The sequence below is a fragment of the Enhydra lutris genome, unplaced genomic scaffold, assembly GCF_002288905.1.
Source record: "Enhydra lutris kenyoni isolate GAN:26980312 unplaced genomic scaffold, ASM228890v2 scaffoldscaffold81, whole genome shotgun sequence".
NCBI classification, from domain to species: domain Eukaryota; kingdom Metazoa; phylum Chordata; class Mammalia; order Carnivora; family Mustelidae; genus Enhydra; species Enhydra lutris.
The window spans coordinates 3,605,289-3,625,155 of NW_019154165.1; the positions used below are offsets into that span (position 1 = coordinate 3,605,289).

Consider the following 19,867-nt stretch of genomic DNA (forward strand, 5'->3'; position numbering starts at 1 on the left):
TGACTAATCTTTTCCCACCCACCCAACACTGAGTCATACAGACCCAATTTGTTCAAATGTAGCTCCCAGTACCAACTAGCTGAATGTAACATTGGCCAAGTACCTTCCTTCACCTCGCTGAGCCTTAGTTTTTGCACCTCTAAAATGGGGATCAAAATTATACCCACCTTCAGGGTTTTGTGAGTAATAAGAAAACAGGAATGCGAGCTGTGTCAATGACATGGGAGAGAGAGAGAAGCTGCTTTTCATTTCTGTGGTTCCTCCTCCTTTGCATAGGCCCTGGGTGGGCCCTGCCTCCCTTCTTACCACTCTGTCCCCTTGCCCCCCATTTCACCCTCCCCTCACCTCCCCTTCCCCCCCCCCACCCACATAAAGCTGTCACAGACCAGGACACAGCCATTTATTCTACATTTGTTTATGCCAGCATTTTTTGGTGACCTGAACAAGGTGTCCATGGTGTCCATGGATAAGCTGTACCCACTGATTCAGCTAATGATTCAGAAGAAAGAAGGCTGGGAACCCTGGGACCTCTGCCTCCCAGTCACAAGCCCTGAGCTATATTGCTCTCATTTGGCAGCAAAACACTTGTCCAAGGCCATAGAAGACAGTTAGAGGCCCTGATAGAAACCTGCTTGCTTCCCTGAACTAGGAAGCATAGCTGGGGGGAGTTAGAAAATGAGAAGGGGCATCTACACTCCAACAAGAGAAACAGGAAATGTCCCTACCAGTCGCACAGGCTAGATCACCCGAAGTGTAGGGTCCGGCATCCAGCGGTCCAGGACTGAGTGCCTTGCTCCCCTGGAGTGGCGACGTTTTAACTTTAATATGGGCTCCGTGTTGCCCTCTGCCAGGACCACTTTATCGTTAGGCGTATATTAGGCCTGGCATTGAGCGCCCATGAAAAGTCTTTTTCTTCATTGATTTTAACATCAGAAGAAAAAAGGGGTATAATAATGGCATATGTATAATGAACAGTGCAGCCCAAATAATGTTTACCTTTATACCAATGCAGTCGTAAAATAGAAGTTTAAGCATTGTTTATGGAGGAAAGGCCCAGGAAAGTCCACATGCAGCCCTGGACTCTGCTCAGTCCCAGGCCCTTCCCATTGGCTGAAGCACCATCCTCTCGTCTTAGAGTTATGGCAGCTGCCCAAGGCGACCCTAGGGCCCTCAGGAGCTCTGCAGGGATCCAGGAGGCAGGGCAGAGCAAAGCAGGCCATCTCTCAGCAGGCTGTGAGGGTGGGCTAGGGGCAGAGGAGGGCAGCCTCTACCTCACTATGCCTTCTACCATCCCTGGTCCTCTTCCCTCTCTCCTGGCCAGACTGCCCTTCAGCCAGCATTCCTCAAACACATTTCCTCCTTTGTTCAACAGCTCTCGTAACTACCACTCCCAGTTCTCTCCCCACTGTCCCCCCGCTCCGCCCCCACCATACGCACACTGAAGCCAGCAGTGGGAGGTGGGAGTGTCCTCTCCCTTTGCACTGGGCTCCAGTGGAAAGAACACAGGCTCAGGAATCTGGGCAGAAGTCCCCTTTCAGTCCCTTACTTGCTATGTGCTCCAGGGCAGGTCTCCTTGTTTCTCAGACTCTGAAATCTCTATCCAGGAAAAGGGGGTGCTAATACCTCACAGGAGACTTCTGAGGTTGAAAGGACATCCTGTAAGGGGGAAATGCTATAAAGTAGACACTCAGATCTGTATCCATACATCCCCTCTTAGGCAGTGGAAGGGTTTGGTGCAGTTCTCACCCACTCTACCATGCTTCTTTGGGCTCCAGTGCACTGCACACTCCGTGCCTCATGCTCTCTCATGTCTCCCTGCTGCTACACACAAATACGTAAGTGCATTCAGCACACCCTCCCTAAGACCCTGTTTTGGACCCTGGGGCCACAGAGATGACTCTCACTTGGCTCCTGTCCTTGACGTCCTAGCCTAGGCAAAGAGACAGGCTTGTCCATTTGAGGATTTGTGTGATGAAAAGTGCTGCTTGAGTCATCCACTCAAAAAATGCTTCAGGAGCTCAGAGGTGGGTTGGTTAGAAAAGGCTGGCTGAGGCTGGAAGGGTGTGAGATAAAGGAGAGCAAGCCAAATAGAGGGAACCTTGTAGAGCAAAGGCTTGGAGTGAACAAGCCAACATAGTCAACGGTGATGAAACACTCCCTTTATGCCTGTCAATGTACTAGGCACCTGTGCTAGGTGCCTGGGCTCCTCTCAACATTCATTTTGCAGATGAGAAAGCTGAGGTTCAGAGCGCGAAGCGGCTTGCTCAAGATCACACTGCTAAGAAGTGGCAGAGCCAGGATTTGAACCCACCTCTGTGTGTCTTCAGATGCCCTCCACCAAGCCTCCCTGCCTCTCTGGGCTGGATACCATGAAGGACTCAGAGATGAACCTCACTGTGATCCTGATCCCGGGGGCTCCCAGGTTAATGAGGGTCATGTGATTGGTACCCAAAGAACAATCATAAGAGGAGACATAAGCGAGAAAGAAGCTTGGAAATAGATACAAAGGGCAATGATGACTTGGAAGAGGGAGTGAAGAAACCTTGCTGGAAGCTTCAGGGACAACTTCACGGTGGGGATATACCCACAATGGGCATTGCCAAACTGATAAAGTTTGGGGGTACTAGCTTTTTGTAATAATTGACCTAGGTTGTTAAGTAATCTGCACATCTCCCCAAGCCTCATTTAATGTGTGGGGAAACTGGGCTCCCAAAAGATTAAATAACTTGCCCACAGCCCCACAGCTGTGAAGTGGCAGAGCTGAGACTTGAACCTGTGTCCTCCCAGTCCATGACAGTTCTATGTCTGCTCATGGCAGAGGTAACAAAAGGAGCATGTCAGGCATGTGGCTGAAGAAGGGAAGTGAAAAGAAGAAACTTGGTGGAAAAGTCAAGGCCACATCCTGGGTCCCGAATGTGACCCTGAAAAACATAGATGATACTTGACTTTTTGACTTTTGAATGATTCACCTGGTTCTAAATGTAGGTGAAAAGGGGTGGGAGAAGAGAGAAGTGAGGTGAGTGCCTCGTGCTAATGTCTGGGTGGAAAGGCGTGCAATGTGAGTAGTGTGCCTTGGACACTGGGTAGAAGCTAGATGCAGGAGGCACGGTGGAGGTAGATCTGGCAGCATGTGGCTAGCTCCCCTTTTAGACCCACATGATCCAGACCTCTACTCCACTCTCCCATGCCGTCTCCTTCTACCCTCCCCTTGCTCCTGCATGCTAGCCATGCTCACCCTCAGAAAATGCCAACTTTGCCTCCACCCCAGGTCCATTGCATTTGCTATTTCCTCTGTCCAGAGCTCCTCCCCTTCTTCGAACTTTGCGTGGCTGATTCCTTCTCCTTCCTCAGGTCTTAGCTTACACATCACCTCCTCAGAGAGGCCTTCCCTTATCATCCTGTGGAGGTAAGGGCTCAGTCACCACTGCCTTCCCCAGCTTGACTGCCTTCATCACTCTTATCATAGCTGATGTTAGCTTGTGCGTGTGTTTATCACCTACCTCCCTCCACTTGTCCATCTACTAGGATGTGTGCTAGAGGCTTGTGGAAACCTTGTGGGGCTTGTGGTCACTGCTGCATTCTCTGTACCTCCAGGCTGCCATATATGCCAGACTTTCTGCAACTACTTGTTGAATGGCAGAATGTATGAGTGCTCGGATTGATGGATGGATACCTATATGCATTGGTCATGGGGGAAGGGGAGAGGGAAGGCAGAGTTCTGGCTGATTTAGAGATTGGGGCGAGGATGACAACATTGTCAACAGAGGTAGGGCAGGCAGTAGGGAGCAGATTACATGTGGGAAGATGAGGAGTTTGGCTTGGGCCTGGTGAGACTGATATGCTGGAGGGGCCTGCAGGTAGACAGGCCCACTCACACAGTGGAAAATATTGGCCTGAGCTCAAGGAAGTGATGGGGCTCTTGGAGGGACAGGGAATATCTGCCCCGAAGTGTAAACTGAAACCATGGTCACCAGTCAGGTCCCTGATGAGCAAGATGAGGCAGAGAGGAGGAAAAGGAAGAACTCAGGGGAATGACCAAGGTTGAGGTGGGCCAGAGGGAGAAGAGAAGTGAAAGGGGCAAGGGAAGAGGGTCATGAGCTGTGGTCAAAGAAGTGGGAAGAGCTCTCCTTGAATGGAGAAAGGAGGGCTTCCAGAGGGAAGATAGGTCCAGGGAGCCAAGTTCTCAAGGAGGAAGTGGAATGAAAAAGCAATCAGTACTTAGGATACAAAAAGGCCACTGGGATGTTTTGCACCTGATGAGGAGGTGGGTGTGTCCAGCATGGGGGCAGCTGAGGCTATGGAGGTCGGAGAGCCAAGGAGGTATATAGGACCTCGATGCCAAGCAGAACATAATCCGCACACCTGCCCATCCACCCAAGCCCAGGCCCTTAGCACAGAGGCTGCCTGGCAAAGGGGAGGCAGGTAAGAGGCTGGGTAGAGGCGACTACCATTTATTCGTGTCTACCATTTATTCACGTCCATGTGTGCTATGCACTGTGCGGTCACAGTCATGGCCATTGACTCATTCAACCCTAATGACAACATTGCAGTATGTAAGTAATTATCAGCCTTATCTTCTGTGAGGAAAAAGAAATCAGAAAGGTTAAATGTGTCACTGAAGATCACAGCCAGGAAATGACGCAGCTCAGTGTGAACCTGGGTCTACCATCTATTCTCCGCCACTCTGGCAACAAGGCACCGGGGACTCAAAGCTAACAGACCGAAGCTCTGAGATACATTGTCCAGTTTCCACGTGAGACTTGCCGGCTGCCTGGCTTCTTTGAGGAGCTGCATCAGGGGAAACACAGGAGGAGAGAATACAGGAAACAGGGTTGGGAATTTGAAGGGGAGAATCATCTAGCGTTGGGGAAAGGAAGAGATCAAGTTAGAGCAGGCTGAGGTACATGACTGAGGGCTAGAAATGGTCACAGGCAGTGTTTCCCATGTGCATGGAACTGAGAGGCCCCATCATCACCGCACCCATAGGCCACAGTGGTCCATTTGTTGACTGCACAGTGGGCCCAGCAGAGAGGCTGCTTTATGGAGGGGAACGACACTAAGGCCCAGAGAAGCTCCCTTACTTGCCACTAACTCTCCCAGAATGCCAGATATGGGGAACCACCTTGGGAAGTTGGTGCGGGGCATGGGTCCAGAGCTGGAAGGTGGGAGGAATTCTCTGGCTCTTCCAAGAATCCCCCTCATACACAACTCTTTGTCTCCTTGTGACCGTCACCCAGTGACAGCATGCTCAACCCTACGCTCTGTACCATTGCCACAGCCTCCTTCCGTGACCAGGTCAGGTGGTGCTTAAAGGTCAGAAGGTCCCCTGGCTGCTCTTGTCTGCCTCAAACTACTGGCTGGAGCTTCCCCTTAGTGTCCCTTAACACCATCACGGCTTGAGCCATCTCCCATACTGACATGAGGGGTACCTCCACTATTCTCCCATAGGCAAAGGGCTGATGGGACCTCTGTTCCACCTCACTCCCTCCTGAGGCTAGCTGAGATCCCCAGGTGGCAGCAATGAAGACAGGCCAAAGGCATGTAGGGACAGCCGAACCCAAGAGAAGAGAATGAAAGGTAACAGAGAAGTGGGACTTGACAGATGCCCCAACCTGTCCAGGCAGAGCAGGGCAGGCTCAACACAACACTTTTACTGAGCCAAGCTTGTGCCAAGCTGTCACTGGCCTGCTTGCCCCACGAGGAGGCTGAGCTTCAGCTAGAGGGAGAGCAGCTGGACCTGTTTGCCCCAGGCGACCCAGCAGCACTCAATGGGTACAAACATAGATTGGATCGCGTTGCCTATACTTCCTCTCTAGCAGCCCCTAGGAGCTTGGGAACTTTATGGCCACAGCAGTGGGGCCAAGATACCCCTTTCCTGCGGGGAAATAAAAATGAGGGGGCCTTTCTAGCCCCCTGGGCTTTGCTGGCCCCTGGAGCCAGACCAGAGGCTGCCTTCAGGCACTCTGACCTCTCTTAGGCTGCTTTATGGGGAAAACATGGTCTCCAAGCTGGCAGGGGCTGGGTTTTTTCACTCTTCATCCTGAAGCCTGGGCTGTGGGTAGCAGGTGAAGGAAGGAAAGCATAGCCAGGGGCATTTCTCCCTAGAGCTACTGTCAGGATGCCTGAGGTCATGCTTCTGTGCCACACAGATTGGGGACCCTGGCCAGATCAAGGGATAGGAGGGGGTCTGTGGCTTCTGCCCACACCCTGGCTTCTGGGAGTCCCACATTCCCCACCCCCAAATCACCTCCCAAAGAGAAGAACTGAGGCCCTCCCCAATCCTACCGTGGCCTGCCCCCAAATCCTACACCGGTAATGTTCACAATTTCTGACACTAACACAAAGCCCACAGTTGTAACCTGCGCTTGGTCCCTAACCCATCATCTCAGGGAAGACAGCCACACAACCAAAGTCCATCTCTAGTAACGCTTTATTGTTCTGCTGAGGGGTCACATGGTTCCTGCCTTCAGCCTCCCTCATCTTAAATGCCCTGTCAGGCTTTCCCGACCCCTGGTCGCACCCACAGATTATAATATACTCACAATAGAGTATGTGTGCATATATAGATGTGCATATATATGTATCTATCTATCTATCTATATATATACACAAATACATACATATATATTCTGACTGTACAGTATTTATAGGTACAAATAAAATAGGCTTAAAAATTACCGCATTAGCTGGAACCCATCCCACTCCAGTTTACTGAGCTGAAAGAAAAATGAAGCACCTGTTGGCATTTGAACGTCATTTGGAATTCCACATAAGCCAAGATGGCTGCTGGGTGGGATCAAGCCGCAGCTGGCTGAGGTGACACTCGGCCCTTCCATCTGGAGGGCCAGCTGCCTAAAGCAGGGACCAGGTCTCTGCTTGATGACGGGGCTCTTGTGTCAGCCTGTTACCATAGGCAGGAGGAGCAGGAGAAGGGACACGGACACAGATATGTGTCTCTTCACTACTGTCTGCTTTTGCTGGGCCTGTGTAGTGGGATTGAGCCCATTTGCTCTCCAAACATAAGAGTATGTGACCAAAGGCTGCACAGGACACCGGCGAGTGGCAGATAAAGTAGGGGGCCCAAGCCAGGAAGATTGGTTCACTGGTCTCCTGAGACCTGAGAAAGGGAGCCCCCTCTCACCCCCACTCCCATATCCCAGGCTGCCCCCAAACCATCCTGTTGCCTACTGCTAGTGCCCACTCTTTAAATCAGCCTCGTAAAAATCAGTATCGTATTTACACAAATAAAACAGTTCACAGTGATTGGGCTGCCCTGTGCTCACCCTCTCTAATTCCCTTTCTCTGAAAAAGCCAGTTCAGAGCCAAATATTAGGCCCAAAGGCAGGATTAGAGCCTCCTGCCAACCTCAAAGGGAACTGAGCACCCGAAAGGATGGCTTGGCCTCTCTGAGCGGCAGAGACCTGGACGCACACCCTGCTGTCTATCTCCTTCCCCCTGCAGGTGGGGGAGCTGGCAAGGTTTCAGATGGATGGTGCCTTGTTCTGTGGGCCAGGAGTGTCGCAGCAGTCGTCTTCTTTGGAAAATGACTCCTCCCTCTTAGGAGGACAGAACACAGGCTCGTGGGTGCAGGTGGAGTAGAGACGGGACACTTGAAATTCTCTTCCCCTCCCTTATACGTGTGGAGGAGCTTCAGGCAGCCAAGGGGACAGCAGGCTGCCAGATCGGCAAGGGCCCGGCTCTGCCCCTGGAAGCAACACATGAGGGCTGCTCTCCTCCCCTTACCCGCTTCCTCCCTTGGTGCCAAGGGGCCAGGTAGGGGGTGAGGCTCATAACTTTGTCTCAGGGCCAGCTGCCTGCAGGGTGGGGAAGGAGTCCCGGATCTTTGCCACTTCCATGGCACATAGGTGCCCAAAGACTTTGTTGTACCAGTCAGGAGAACGGCCCCTGTGGAGGTAGAAGCAGGCCAGCATGAGCCATGGGTTATGGCCTGGAGCCCTTGCCCAGAGGAAGGAAGAAAGGACTTGTCCTCAGCCCCCCAGGACAGACGGCATGGGACAGAGGTGGGGAGAGTGCCAGGGCTGCAGGGGACCCAGTACCTGAGATCAGCACGGCAGATGTGAGTGAGCCGGGAGCGACCCAGGCCACAAGGCTCCATGAGGTACTGGGAAGTGAGCATCATGGCCCGCACCCCTGACTCTGGCACCGGTTGCTCAGGATCCAGGGACTGGGAGACTAGCAGGCAGCCACCACGGGGCAGGTCAGAGCGCCACATCCTGCAGGGAAGGGACACGCACAGTCAGGTTCCCGGCATCCATTCCCGGTCCACCTCCCTGGTCCCGCACGCGTAGCAGGCTGCCAGCCAGAACCCCTCACCGGAGCACCACAAAGTCACGGCAGGGATGGGGCGCCATGCTGTCGGTGACATAGTGGTACAGTTCTACGCCTGGCATCAAGGCTTCCAACACCTGGGCTCGCAGCAGGTCCTCATCCCAGAGGGCCCTCTCCCGCAGAACACGGTGTAGCACCACGGCTGGAGGGGCCGCCACCTCAGTGGACGCCTTCCACACACGCAGGGGGTGCCCGTCTGGTGCCTGTGAGCCATGGGAGTGGGGACGGGGGACAGCCGTCAGAGCCAGAGAACACCCACTCTGCACCCCCATTCCCTGGTTCCAACCAGGCTGTCCTCATTTTATCTCCTGAAAATGGAAGTCTTGCAGAGGGGCTCTGCTAGCCCTAGCCACATCCAGACAGGCTGTCCCTGTGTGCCCTGTCCTCTCAGTCCTTTCTGGACGTCTGCTTCTCCACCTAGTCAAAAGCACAGAGAGATGTCGAGACACACATCCTCTGGGGCCTACCAGGCTCTACCATGAAAGGGACACCGGGCTTGGAATTCCTGGAGGTGAACAGGAAGAGAAGATGGTGATCGTCCTGAAGGAACTCACCATCGAGCCCAGGCAGGAGGCCAAGGGCACAGCAACCAGAGTCTCTCATCCCCATCCCATAAGGAAAGTTTCACTATGACTGGCGCAAACAGAGCAAACCTTGGGCTTGCAGTCTTACTTGTCATTGCAATTCAAGAAAGAAGATGGCTAGTGCCAAGAGAAGGACAGAGAAGTCATCTCCAGTTTGGGACATGACAGGAGGCTCTGAATGAAGGAGAGGGCATATCAAATCAAGACTTCCTGTGGCTTGGGACAGGTAATGCTCGGGCCAGGTCAGCCCAAGCAGCAGGACGGCAGGGGCGGAAGCACAAAGGTGCAAGTGTGAGGGGCTCAGCACGGCCATAGTGCAGAAAGATATGGGAGGCGAGGCTCTGCAAAGAGTGAAATGTCTGCAGTGGGGCTTTGGTACAGGAATTCTGGCCCATGAGGCCCAACAGAGAGCCCCTGGTCTCATCAGGGTCCCGGTTCCTTAAGGTCCTCAACTCTGCCAGCTGACATCTTCCAAGGTCAAGCCAAGGCACGTTGAGACTGGCAGGGTGGCTCCCTCCCTGGGGCCTCTTGACCTCCCTGCCTGCACTGCCCACGCTACCCGCTCTGTGGCAGCCATGGGCAGTGCGTTCCTCACCTTCCTGCAAGCCAGCTCCGTGTGCTGGGGCCCTGGCATATTCATCCAGCCCTTGAAGCGCTCAGCAGCATCTCGGAGCAGCTCCTGGATGCTCTCCTCCATGTAGAGGCTCAGGCTCACACCTGCAGCTTGGGCCCGCCGCAGCTCAGCCAGGGCTGGCCCAGGAGGGCTGAGCTCGGCTGCACTATAGGAGCCACACAGTTGCAGCACCATGTCCTGGGGGACCTGGGAGAACACACACACACTGGGGCCATGGGCAGCAACGGAAGGTTCGGGGCCCATCCATCCCAGAACCCACGGGATCTCTAAGGTCCATGTTCAGGGACACTAGAGAGGTCTGGCTGTAGGAGTGAGGTAGATGAAAAACCTCATAGGACAGGAGTGGGAAGTTGAGGGGGTACGTGTCAAGCTGGGCCCTGCCCCTGACCGGGGGTGTGAAGCTCTGTTCTGGTGGTTCCCCTGATCTGGGCCTAGGGTTACTCACTTGGAAAAGTTTCTTGCAGTCACTGATCATGTGTGATAGGCCCTGGGTGGCAGCCATGTTCTCACTCAGGTCCCTAGGGCCTGGCCGGCCAACCAGGCTGCGTTTGCTCCTGATCCTGGAGGTCAGGGGAGGAGAGGATGGTGCATTGGCACAAGACAATATGGATGACCTGCTGGGTTCAAGCCCCCCCCCCCCCCCCCACCCAAAATAACCTGCGCCCCTTTGGAAGGACCTGCTTTGAAAACATCCATGCAGTCCCAGGCCCCTGAAGAGTCAGGCTGACCCCTTGTGGTAATGCCTGGGAACTGCAGGGCCAGCCCTAGAGGGCCTGCCATCAAAGGGAGCCAAACCCTCCAGCCCCCACCTCACACCGGGCCCTACCACATTCTGCCCTTTTTCACCTGGGTGAGGGGTTATCCTTCTTGGAGACGTTGAGATGGAAGATGGAGGGTGCCAGGCACACGGCTAGGTTGCCGGCTGTCATCTGGTTTTCCTCAGCAGAGGCAATGTCACTTAGGAAATAGAGCAGGGTCTGTAGGACCTCTCGGTTCTCATCAGGGAGCAGCAAGGTGGCGGCCTGCGCTGCTGCCAACCACTGATCTTTGGGGAGGACTGTGAGAAAGGAATGGCAGAAGGGCTTTCTTACTCCCCTAAAGCTTCTGGCAACAAATCTCCTGCTTCTAGGAATGCAGAGGGCACAGCAGTCCCAAAGGAAGTCAGTGAGAGGAAAAGGTAAAGATGGGCTCTGGGAGGTCTCTGGGTCCTAGATCAAACCCCACTCTAATGGACAATGTACATTTAGGGAAGCCCCTGTCTTTCCTCGGGGATTTAGACCATCTTTCTGTATAATGGGTTTGGGGAATAGAATGTGGTCTCCCGGGGCACCTGGGTGGCTCATTCATTAAGCATCTGCCTTCGGCTCAGGTCATGATCTGCGGGTCCTGGGATCAAGCCCTGCATCGGGCTCCCTGCTCAGCGGAGAGCCTCCTTCTCCCTCTCCAGCTCCCACTGCTTATGTTCCCTCTCTCACCATCTCTCTCTCTCTCTCTGTCAAATAAATAAATAAAATCCTTTTTTTTTTTTTTTAAAGAATGTGGTCTCCCTTCAACGGAGGGAGGGCCTTTCCAACTCCAGATAGCAGATCATCCAACGAGCTCATGGGGTTTATCTCTCACAAGCCCCGGGATTCAGGGAGCTCAAGAATGGGGCAGGCTTCTGGGGACAAGTGCAGGTGACTCACGCTGGTAGATCTGCAGGAAAGTGGTGGTGAGCTTGCTGGTGAAGATAGGCTCTGGTAGGTCCCGGAAATACTGCTTCAGCAAGTCAGCCACATCATAAGCCGACTGGCCCTCGTAGCAAACATTGTCTGGGGACATCTCATTCATTTGGCGCAGGTTCTGGATCCTGGACTTCACCCCCGACTTGCGGAATATGCCCACCTGGCCCATGCAGGAAAGGAAGGGAGAGAGACGTGCAGGGCAGGGGTGGGTGGGGAGGAAGATTATGATGAGGCCAGGCCCAGGCTGGGTGTCAGGAGTGTCGTCCACCCCAGAGACTTCCAAGCCTACCAGGCTTCCTGCCTGGAAAATGGCAACACCAAAGAGAAGGGCTGTTACAGCCTCAGGGTTAAGGAGAAAGATGGCTGTAGCGGGAATGAGCAGGAAAAGGACCTAGGCTAAGGCAGGCTTCCACAGATGGGGTCTACAGTGCTTGGGCCAGAAAGAAGTGGGCAGAGAGCCAGGCAGAGGGGAGCTTCAGCTCAGGAAAGCCCAGAAAGGTCTCTCGTGGGCTAGAAAGTCCCCAGCAGTCCCCCCACCCAGTTCCTTGGCCTTGGATTTCTTCCCTAGGGCTGTCTCCCTGCAGGTCCCCCAGTAGGGCTCACCTGGTCCAGGCACTGGCTACGCAAGTAGCGCATGGCTTGCTGGATGCTCTGCGGCAGCGGCTGGCCTGTGCGCTGCACATGCACAAGAGGCGGCACCCCAAACACGTGCTGGCCCCGGTAGTCCGGGCTCTTGTTCCTTTTCATGAACTTGGGCACTGACCTGTTTGGGGCAGTAACAAGAGGTCCACTGAGAGCTGTGGGCCCGGTCCAGACGCAGCCTGGAGACTCTGCAGTCTCAGGGGGCTCGGGCAGGGATGGGGGGGTGGGGTAAGAAATACACCGTGTCCCCAGGGCCAACACTCCCTGGGCACCTGCTCAGGGCCCGGCCCTAGAGGAACACAGGGAGCTCTCAGGCTGCTTGGGGGGATAACTGCATCGACAGGCAGGGACACTCTATGTGGTCGGGGGTGGAGCAAGCAAGAACTTAGGAGAAGACCTACGAGGAAGGGGAACTGTACCTAGTGGATCAGAGAAGCCTTCAGGGAGGATGTGGGCATTCAGCAGGCTCTTGAGGGACAGGTAGGTGTTGTCCCAGAGAAGAAATGGGGAAAAGGTATTCCAGGCAGAGAGAACAGCATGGACAAAGGCAAAGAAGCAGGGAAAAAAAAGAGTATGGCATATTGAGGGAAGAGCAATGACCCCAGTGGCCTACCTGGTGGCATTGCCTTAGGGCAGCGGGCTAAGGAACCCAACAGCTGGGACAGGGCCAGAACATGAAAGGGTCATGATAGGAAGGAAGCTGGACCTTCTTTGGCTCCAGCGGTGGTTGTGGGGGAGGGAGGAGGGAGACGGGCGCACGCAGGGTGTTTATCAGGAGAGCAGCAACCAAAGCTGCCTTTCAGGACAATCTCACTGGTGGCAGCCTGGAGGCTAGGATGGAGGAGGTGCGGCTCGAGGACCTACGGTCCCCTACCCCCACTCCTCCTTGCACACAGCACACACATGCACACACATCCCAGGAGCACCGCCCCCCCACAGACACATGTACAAGCCATGCTGGCCTCTCGGGCCTCAGCCCCTCCAGCTGCCTGGCACAACATACCGTTACTGGCTTCTGGGCCCCTCTTACTTGCACCCACCTTCTGGGGGCTGACCCTCCCAGGGTCCTGGATTGGGAACAGGGAGGGAGTTGGGACCTGGGCGAGAAGCTCCCCACCAACCCGCTGTGGCCCAGGAGTGCTCACCAGACCCATCCTGGCTTGTGGGGCACAGTGTACTTCTCCATGAAGGCGGTGAGCCGCAGCAGTGAGCCCTTGTGCAGGAGGTGGATCTGGCCGGCGAACTGGCGGTTGATCTCCAAGGACTCTGAGTTGAGGCTGGGCCGGTGGGAGTTCTGGAAGCTATGCCAGCGGAGCTTCCTGATAAAAGATAGGAGGTGGGCCGAGAAGGCCAAGGGAACAGGTGTGGATAAATCTTAGGAAAGTTTGCACTCTTCTGGTCCCTTTATTCTCCCCCAAAGAAAGCAAATGCGGGGAGATACGACCACTGTCAGCACAGCTACTGGGCCCCAGGGTGAAAAACTGAACGCCAGTTTCCAGGGCTGTCTGGTGGCCAAGATGCCGTTGGGGTGGGTAGCCCAGAGCTGAGGCCCATCTAGGGCCAACAAGCAGCACCATTACCCTGCTTCCAAGACTGCAGCAGAGGGACTGCTCCGAGAACCCAAGGTGGCAAAGCTGGGGATGAGAGACCATCTTCTCTAATACCTTTGATTGGCACATGGAGAAAGCAAGGCCCGAAGAGGAGCTAGAATTTGCTCAAAATCACAGCAGAGGCAGGCCCTGAACTTAACCTGGAGGGAAGGCAGACCCTGCCCCTGGGCCTCAGGACTAACATACTGGCTTGAGGGAGAGTTGTATGAGGGAGAGAGGGAAAGGAAGAGAAGGAGGAGGGGGGACGGGGATGGGGAGAGACAGAGAGACATGACAGAGTCCTCTGTCCCCACCCCTGCTCAAAACTCCCACCTGCAGGGTCTAGTAAGCGAGGCCCCAACGCCTGAATCTCGTCGTTCACGTGGTGCTGATGCCCAAAGTCCAGCTGGTGAGCCTCTGGCCTCGGGCTCATTCACGGAGGGTCCACTACTGTCCAGTTCACTGGAGGAGGCCACGGTGTCAGCAACTGAGTGTCCTTCTTCCATAGACAGGCTGGAAGCTGAGGTGGGTTCCCCACCTGAATTCGCCTCCTGACCATTATCTTGGGCTGGACCCGGGGCCTCAGTATCGGCCTCAGCCTGTGCCTGTGCCAGGGGCTCAGCCTCAGCCCTAACCTGAATCTGAGCTGGGACTACTGGCTGGACATCAGCCTGGCCCAGGGCCGAGGACCCTTGGCAGGCCGGAGCCTCCACCTGGGCCAGAGCCTCAGCTTGCCCTTCGACCTCAACCGTGGCCATCTCTATGGATGAAGTGACTTCCTCCTCTTCTTCCTCCTCTTCCTCCTCTTCCTTCTCTCTAGTCCGCAGGTCTGGGTAGATGGCCTGAGACCAGAGTTCCACCCGTTGCTGCAGCCCCCACACGTGCTGGAGAATGTCGTCTAGGTGGGCATAGCTGCTGCTGCCCTCCTCCTCCTCCTCGGCTTCAGCGCCAGCCAGGACAGGCTCCGCTGGGTACAGCTCGGGCATGTTATCATAGACGCTGGCATGGCTGCCTGTGGAGCCACAGGAGCCCCGACGCCCTTCACAGCCCTGGGGCCTCCCTGGCTGCCAATCTGCCAGGTGGTGTCCATCCTCAGGAAACAGGCTCTCAATGGACAGGGAGCGAGGGAATGTGCCTGGTTTGTGGTCCCTGGGCACGTGCACAAGGCAGGCACCCTGGTGCACCTGCTGTGGATGCCGAAATGCGGCCACAGGCCAGGCCTCCCAGGCCCTCGGGGTTGCAGCGCCACCATCACCAGCTGAGGTGGCCACCCTGTTCTTGGCCTTGTAGAATCCGGCAGAGAGGAAGCTGCGGCGACTGCAGAAAGAGGAGGGTTTGCTGGTCTTCTCTAAAGTGGCTGGGCCACGCTCAGGCTCTGCTTGCTGACCACGACCCTTTTCCTTCCACCTGAGAGATTCAAGGTGCTTAAGGAAGCTACGAGAACGGTGCTTCTTGGCTTTGTCCCGGGGACCCTCTTGGCCCTGGGTGGGGCTAAGGAGGAGCTGGTTACTTGGGCTGGGGACATGGCAGGGTGAGGGTAGGTCCTCTGGCTCCAGTGATAGGCCCACAGTGATGGCTGGCAGGGAAGTGGCGCTGAGCTCTGTGAGGACACTCTCACAGCTGGAGGTCCCCGGCAGGCCAGGGCTCGGGGGGGCCAGCAGGTCAGAGGACCCTCTGTGGGACCAGAATTTACTTTCTTGCTGGACAGCCCAGTGGTTGCTGATGGTACACTGCTCTTCTTCTTCTGAGTCTTCATTCTGGGGATGGAGCCATGGGGTCAGGTCAGGTCAGAGAAGTCCGGTCCCCAAGCCTTTGTTGGTACCCCCAACACTCTGCCTCCAAACTCTTGGGGGACTTTGAGGTAAAGGGCCCCGCCTTCTGATAGAGGACATGTGCTAGGTGGGGAGTTGGCTCTGGAAGCAACAGAATAAGACGGGGAAACCCTGACCGACAAATGAGAAGCCACTTGCCCAAGGTCATACAGTAGCATGCTGTGAGTCAGTGAGAGAGCCAGGGTTAGAATCCAGGTGTCTTGACCTCTTGTCCTCAGCAGCTCTCCAAGCCTCTAGGCTATGGTCTTAGATTAGAACTATGGCATGCCAGAACTGGAAGGGGATTTTAGACTTTCTAATTCTTTCCTTTGCAATATGGTGAAATCAAGGCCCAGAGAGGGGAGAGGCTTGCTCAAGGCCACTGAGCTATTGGTGGCAGAGCTGGGACCAGGTTCCAGGGGTTTCCTGCTTCCCAATCCAGCTTAGCTGAACCTCCTGGCTCCAGACCTCTGGTGGAGAAAGACCCAGAAGAAACCTATGAAACCGGACCCTACAGAAGGACGAGGTCATCAGGGCTACATATGGACTGAGGATCCTCTCCATCTCTGCAGTCACAGATTGGTAGAGTCAGAAAGGCCCCTTGAGGCTATTAATGCTCCCCTCCAGTTCAGTGCAGAGATGGGGAAAATGAGGCTCAGGGGTATAAGACCTCATGGGGACATGGCTGGGGATCTTGACTCCTCAGATCATATAGGCTATGATTTTTCTACCACATTATTCTGTCTCTGCTCCCTAGGCAAGGATTTCTTGCCATCACAAAGCAGACGAGCAGATGGCCCTGAGGAAGGGCCATCACTGGATCAATTTATGAGTAAACTCAGTGGGGAGAGGGGTGCCGAGGCGGGTGTGTGAGGCCACGGGCCAGGGTACTTGTTCTCAGACTCCAAAACCCAGACTCCAAAACCCAGACTGCCAAAACACAGCAGGATCATAGAGTCCCTTATACTTCACTCCCAAGCTAGACCAAGGCACCGCTCTGTACACCCCAGAGTCCCAGGATCCTGGAGCTACTTTTGCAAGTGGTCTGCATATATCCTGGGATCCCCCATGGTGCCACAAGGCCCCAGGCCCCACCCTTGCCATGACTCACCTGCTTGCTTTGAAAGTGAACTTCCAGTTTCATCGAGGCACAATTGTTCAAGGTCATCAGCCTCCTGTAAGGAAAAAAAGCAGCACTCACCAAAGGGTCCCAACCAAAGCCTGCAGGGCATGATCTACCAAGACAGTCCCAAGATGCCATCCACTACTTTATATGCCTGAGCCATCAGAACATCTCCAAAGACCCGGTGTTCAGGAAGCTTTCAGTGCCAGACACAGTGCTAGGGAGATTATGGCTTCTGTTCTCTGGGAGCTCATATATGCACAATAAACCACGACAGAGATGGGGCAAGTTTAAGAACAGTATATACGGAGGTACAGCAGGCATACAGAGGGTGGGACAAGGAACTTCCTCGAAGGGGGATGGGATTCGGAAGGAGAAAAAGGGAAAAAAAAAAAAACTGGGAACTTCTATCCCAGGCTTCCACAAGAGGCTGTGACAAGGTAGAGAGGAAAACAGTCAGTAAACAGACCAGTGCTGGTGTGACAGAGAGGCTGAGGCTGATATGGTTGGTCAGAGCCCGATTGCAAAGCTGCCTGTGTTTAAAAAGCTTCACTTTCCTCTGTAGGCAGCTGCACACACCAAGCGGAGGGGCACCTGCTTGGAAGCTGAAACTGGGAGCCATAGAGAGAGAGACTGGATCAGGGTGAGGAGGTTGAATGGCAGGAAGGCCAGTTAGTAGGCTACAGACCGGATCCAAAAGGTTGTGGTTTGGCCTGAAACACGGCCCAAACCAGTGTAAGCAGAGTGGGGACAAAGCAGAGGAATGTCTGGGGAATGGAACTGAAGGGAGAAAATGAATCAAGGCCAGATCTTGGCTCTCTGGCTCGAGTGCCTGTGTGGCGAGGAGTCACGGACACAGAAGACCGTGAGCAGTATGACTGCTGCAGAGAAGCTTTGTTACAGGCTGGGCTCCTCCTCTGGTGGAAGGGCCGGGGACTGATTCTTTCCCAGGGAAGCCCACAAGCCAAGCCCTGACTTCTCAGGCCTGGCCCTCAGCGCCCCCTACCTGCACAGGGCCCCCAAAGAGTCCTCGTCCAGAAAACCGTGGTCCTTCTTCACAGAGCCAATATCCAGAGGAAACAGACCTTCTGTATGGCGGAAAAAAAGCCAAGATGAATCATGGGTAGTAGGTCAGAAACTCAGTGCCAGCAACCCTTGAGGAGGAAAGGGGAGGCCAGGGAAGAGAGGAGGCCGGAAGGCAAAAAGCAAAGCAGAAGGAGCAAGCCTGGAGTAAAGGAGAGGCCCAGGGAGCTTGGGGTTGACCATCGGAGGCAAGTCCAGGGTTGAGGGAAAGGAGGGTTGAGCTGGATGAGAGGACCCGGCAATAAGCAGGTCCCTGGGAGACGGCAGGCCCGAGGACTTGGGTGACCGTCAAGAGCCAAGCTCGCCCCCCGCCCCCAGTCCCCTTTGAATCCTGGGCTACTCAGACAGGGAACCTCTTTCCAGGCCCAAGGTGAAGTGGGAGCATGGAGAGAGTGAGGACAGAGAGGACAATGTGCAGCCAAACAATACCTCATTTCCTCCTACTTTTCCAAACAGGGGAGCCCACTCCCTGGGATGTAGGAAGGGGAGGGGAGAGAGGAAGGAGTAGGGTCGGAGGACAACGCATCCAGGAAATCCCACACCTCTCTGCCTGACTGCCAAAAGAAACCCATTTTCTCATTTAACTGACATTATTTGAGCACCTACTTGGTGCCAGGTACTGGGGATAAAACGGTGAATGAGATAAAAATGATCCCTGCCTTCATGGAGAGACCGTGTGTGGAACAAGATAAGACAGTTCTAAATGCCACAAAAAGACATTAGCCAGGGTAACAGGGCCAAGGAAGGCTGGCGGGGTCAGGGGCACTCATAGAGAGATGACTTCTGAGCCGAGTCCTGCAGAATAAGAGGGGGCTGGCTGGGCCAAGAGCCTGGGAAGAGGATTTCAGGCAGGACTAACATTAAGGCTCTGAGGAAGGGAAGGTGTGAAGGAGTGGTAGGAAGGAGCCTGGGATGTAGTGAGCAAATGGAAGGGGACTAGACAGAAGTTGGGTGACATAGTCTTGCTGGCCAGAATAAAGCATGTGAGCTTACCCTCATTCTGAGTGTGCCAGGAAAGCAGCAGAGAAATGACAGAGTGAGGCCCAAGGCTCACTGGGTCCCTCTGGCTGCCATGGGCTGATGAGAGGTGAGAGGAGGGGGACACAGGAAGGAGGCTGGTGCTCTAAGGCAGGCGAGCAGTGATGGTGGGTTACAAAGGAGGTGGCAGCAGAGGTGGTAGGAAGTGGACTGATTCGAGACATAGTGTGGAAGGTGAAAGTGACCAGCTGGAGGAGAAATGGAGGGTGAAGGAGAAAGAGGACTCAGTGGTGATTCCTGGCTGTGGGGCTTGAGTGCACGGTAGTGCCCTCAGGAGATAGAATTGAGACCTGCTCCATTTGAGATGCCTATCAGGCAGATGAGATACTGAATTGGTGGTTGGCTAGATGAATCTGGAGCTCAGGAATGAGGTCTAACGGAAGTATTTGGGAAGCACCAGAAGATACATGGTACTTGGAGAAGGATCACCTGGGAAAGAAAGGTGGAGAAGAAAAAGGGGCCAAGATTGAGCTCTGGGATACCCCAACATTGAGACACCAGTTAGAGAAAGCAGAGTCTGTTATAAGAAGACTTACAGTGGCAGCTAGAGAGAGGCAGCCAAGAGAAGCGAGTGTTCCAGAAGCTGAAGCAAGTGTTCCAGAAGCTGAAGTGAGTGGCCAACTGCACTGAAAGCTCTTATGAGATTAAGACTGGGGAGGGATCACTGAATTTGATCATGTGCAAGTCCACAGTGACCTGGACAAGGATTGTTTTGTAGGCAAAGTGGGAGTGAAGGCAGGGTACAGTGGGAAGTGTGGGAAGAAGAGGGAAAGTAGAAACAACAAATATAAACAACTCTAAAGAAAAACAGAAGAATGAAGGGAAACTGAGAAATTGAGGCCATGCGGAGGCTGAACCCTGGGTTGCATCTGCAAATGGCACCCTCAGAAGCAGTATAGTGCAGGGGCTCCCTGGTTGAGACAATGTACTTGAACATAGTGGTGACACCAGGGCTTAGGAGAGCCAATCAGACCCACCGGAGATGATGGGGTCGTGACAGGAGCAGGACCAATGTTCACAGCTTCTTGTGTGGTTGGAGAAAGGATCTGATTGGCCTCATTTTACAAACAAAAAACGAGAGGGATAAGGCAAGGTTTGGGGGTAGGGAAAGGGGAGCAACAGAGCAGCCTTACCTTCAAAAAGCTGCGCATACTGAGGGAATCCTGTCGCTCGGAGCCACTTGCATGCTCTCTTGGCCTCAGCTTCTAAAACGGAACAGAGGGTCAGAAATAGGCCGAGAAATGGGGTTAGCTGGGTGCTGGCATGGAGCCACCCTGGGTGTACGCTGCC

General features: G+C 54.4%; 1 protein-coding gene across 2 annotated transcripts in view; it reads right to left on the bottom strand.

Annotated features, from left to right (window-relative positions):
- Positions 1–6,598: 6,598 nt before the first annotated feature.
- Positions 6,599–19,867, bottom strand: part of LOC111161006 (StAR related lipid transfer domain containing 8) — a 39,937-nt gene continuing 26,668 nt past the window's right edge. For both annotated transcript variants that reach the window (XM_022524431.1, XM_022524432.1), the window contains exons 2-14: positions 19,711–19,782; positions 17,463–17,544; positions 16,445–16,508; positions 13,856–15,279; positions 13,079–13,252; positions 11,895–12,054; positions 11,253–11,451; positions 10,414–10,624; positions 10,013–10,127; positions 9,529–9,753; positions 8,335–8,552; positions 8,058–8,234; positions 6,599–7,905 (exon numbers count right to left, since the gene is read on the bottom strand). In XM_022524431.1, the coding sequence (XP_022380139.1) occupies positions 7,788–7,905; positions 8,058–8,234; positions 8,335–8,552; positions 9,529–9,753; positions 10,013–10,127; positions 10,414–10,624; positions 11,253–11,451; positions 11,895–12,054; positions 13,079–13,252; positions 13,856–15,279; positions 16,445–16,508; positions 17,463–17,544; positions 19,711–19,782 (3,239 nt within the window). In that variant the 3' untranslated portion in view covers positions 6,599–7,787. The remainder of the gene's footprint in view (positions 7,906–8,057; positions 8,235–8,334; positions 8,553–9,528; positions 9,754–10,012; positions 10,128–10,413; positions 10,625–11,252; positions 11,452–11,894; positions 12,055–13,078; positions 13,253–13,855; positions 15,280–16,444; positions 16,509–17,462; positions 17,545–19,710; positions 19,783–19,867) is intronic.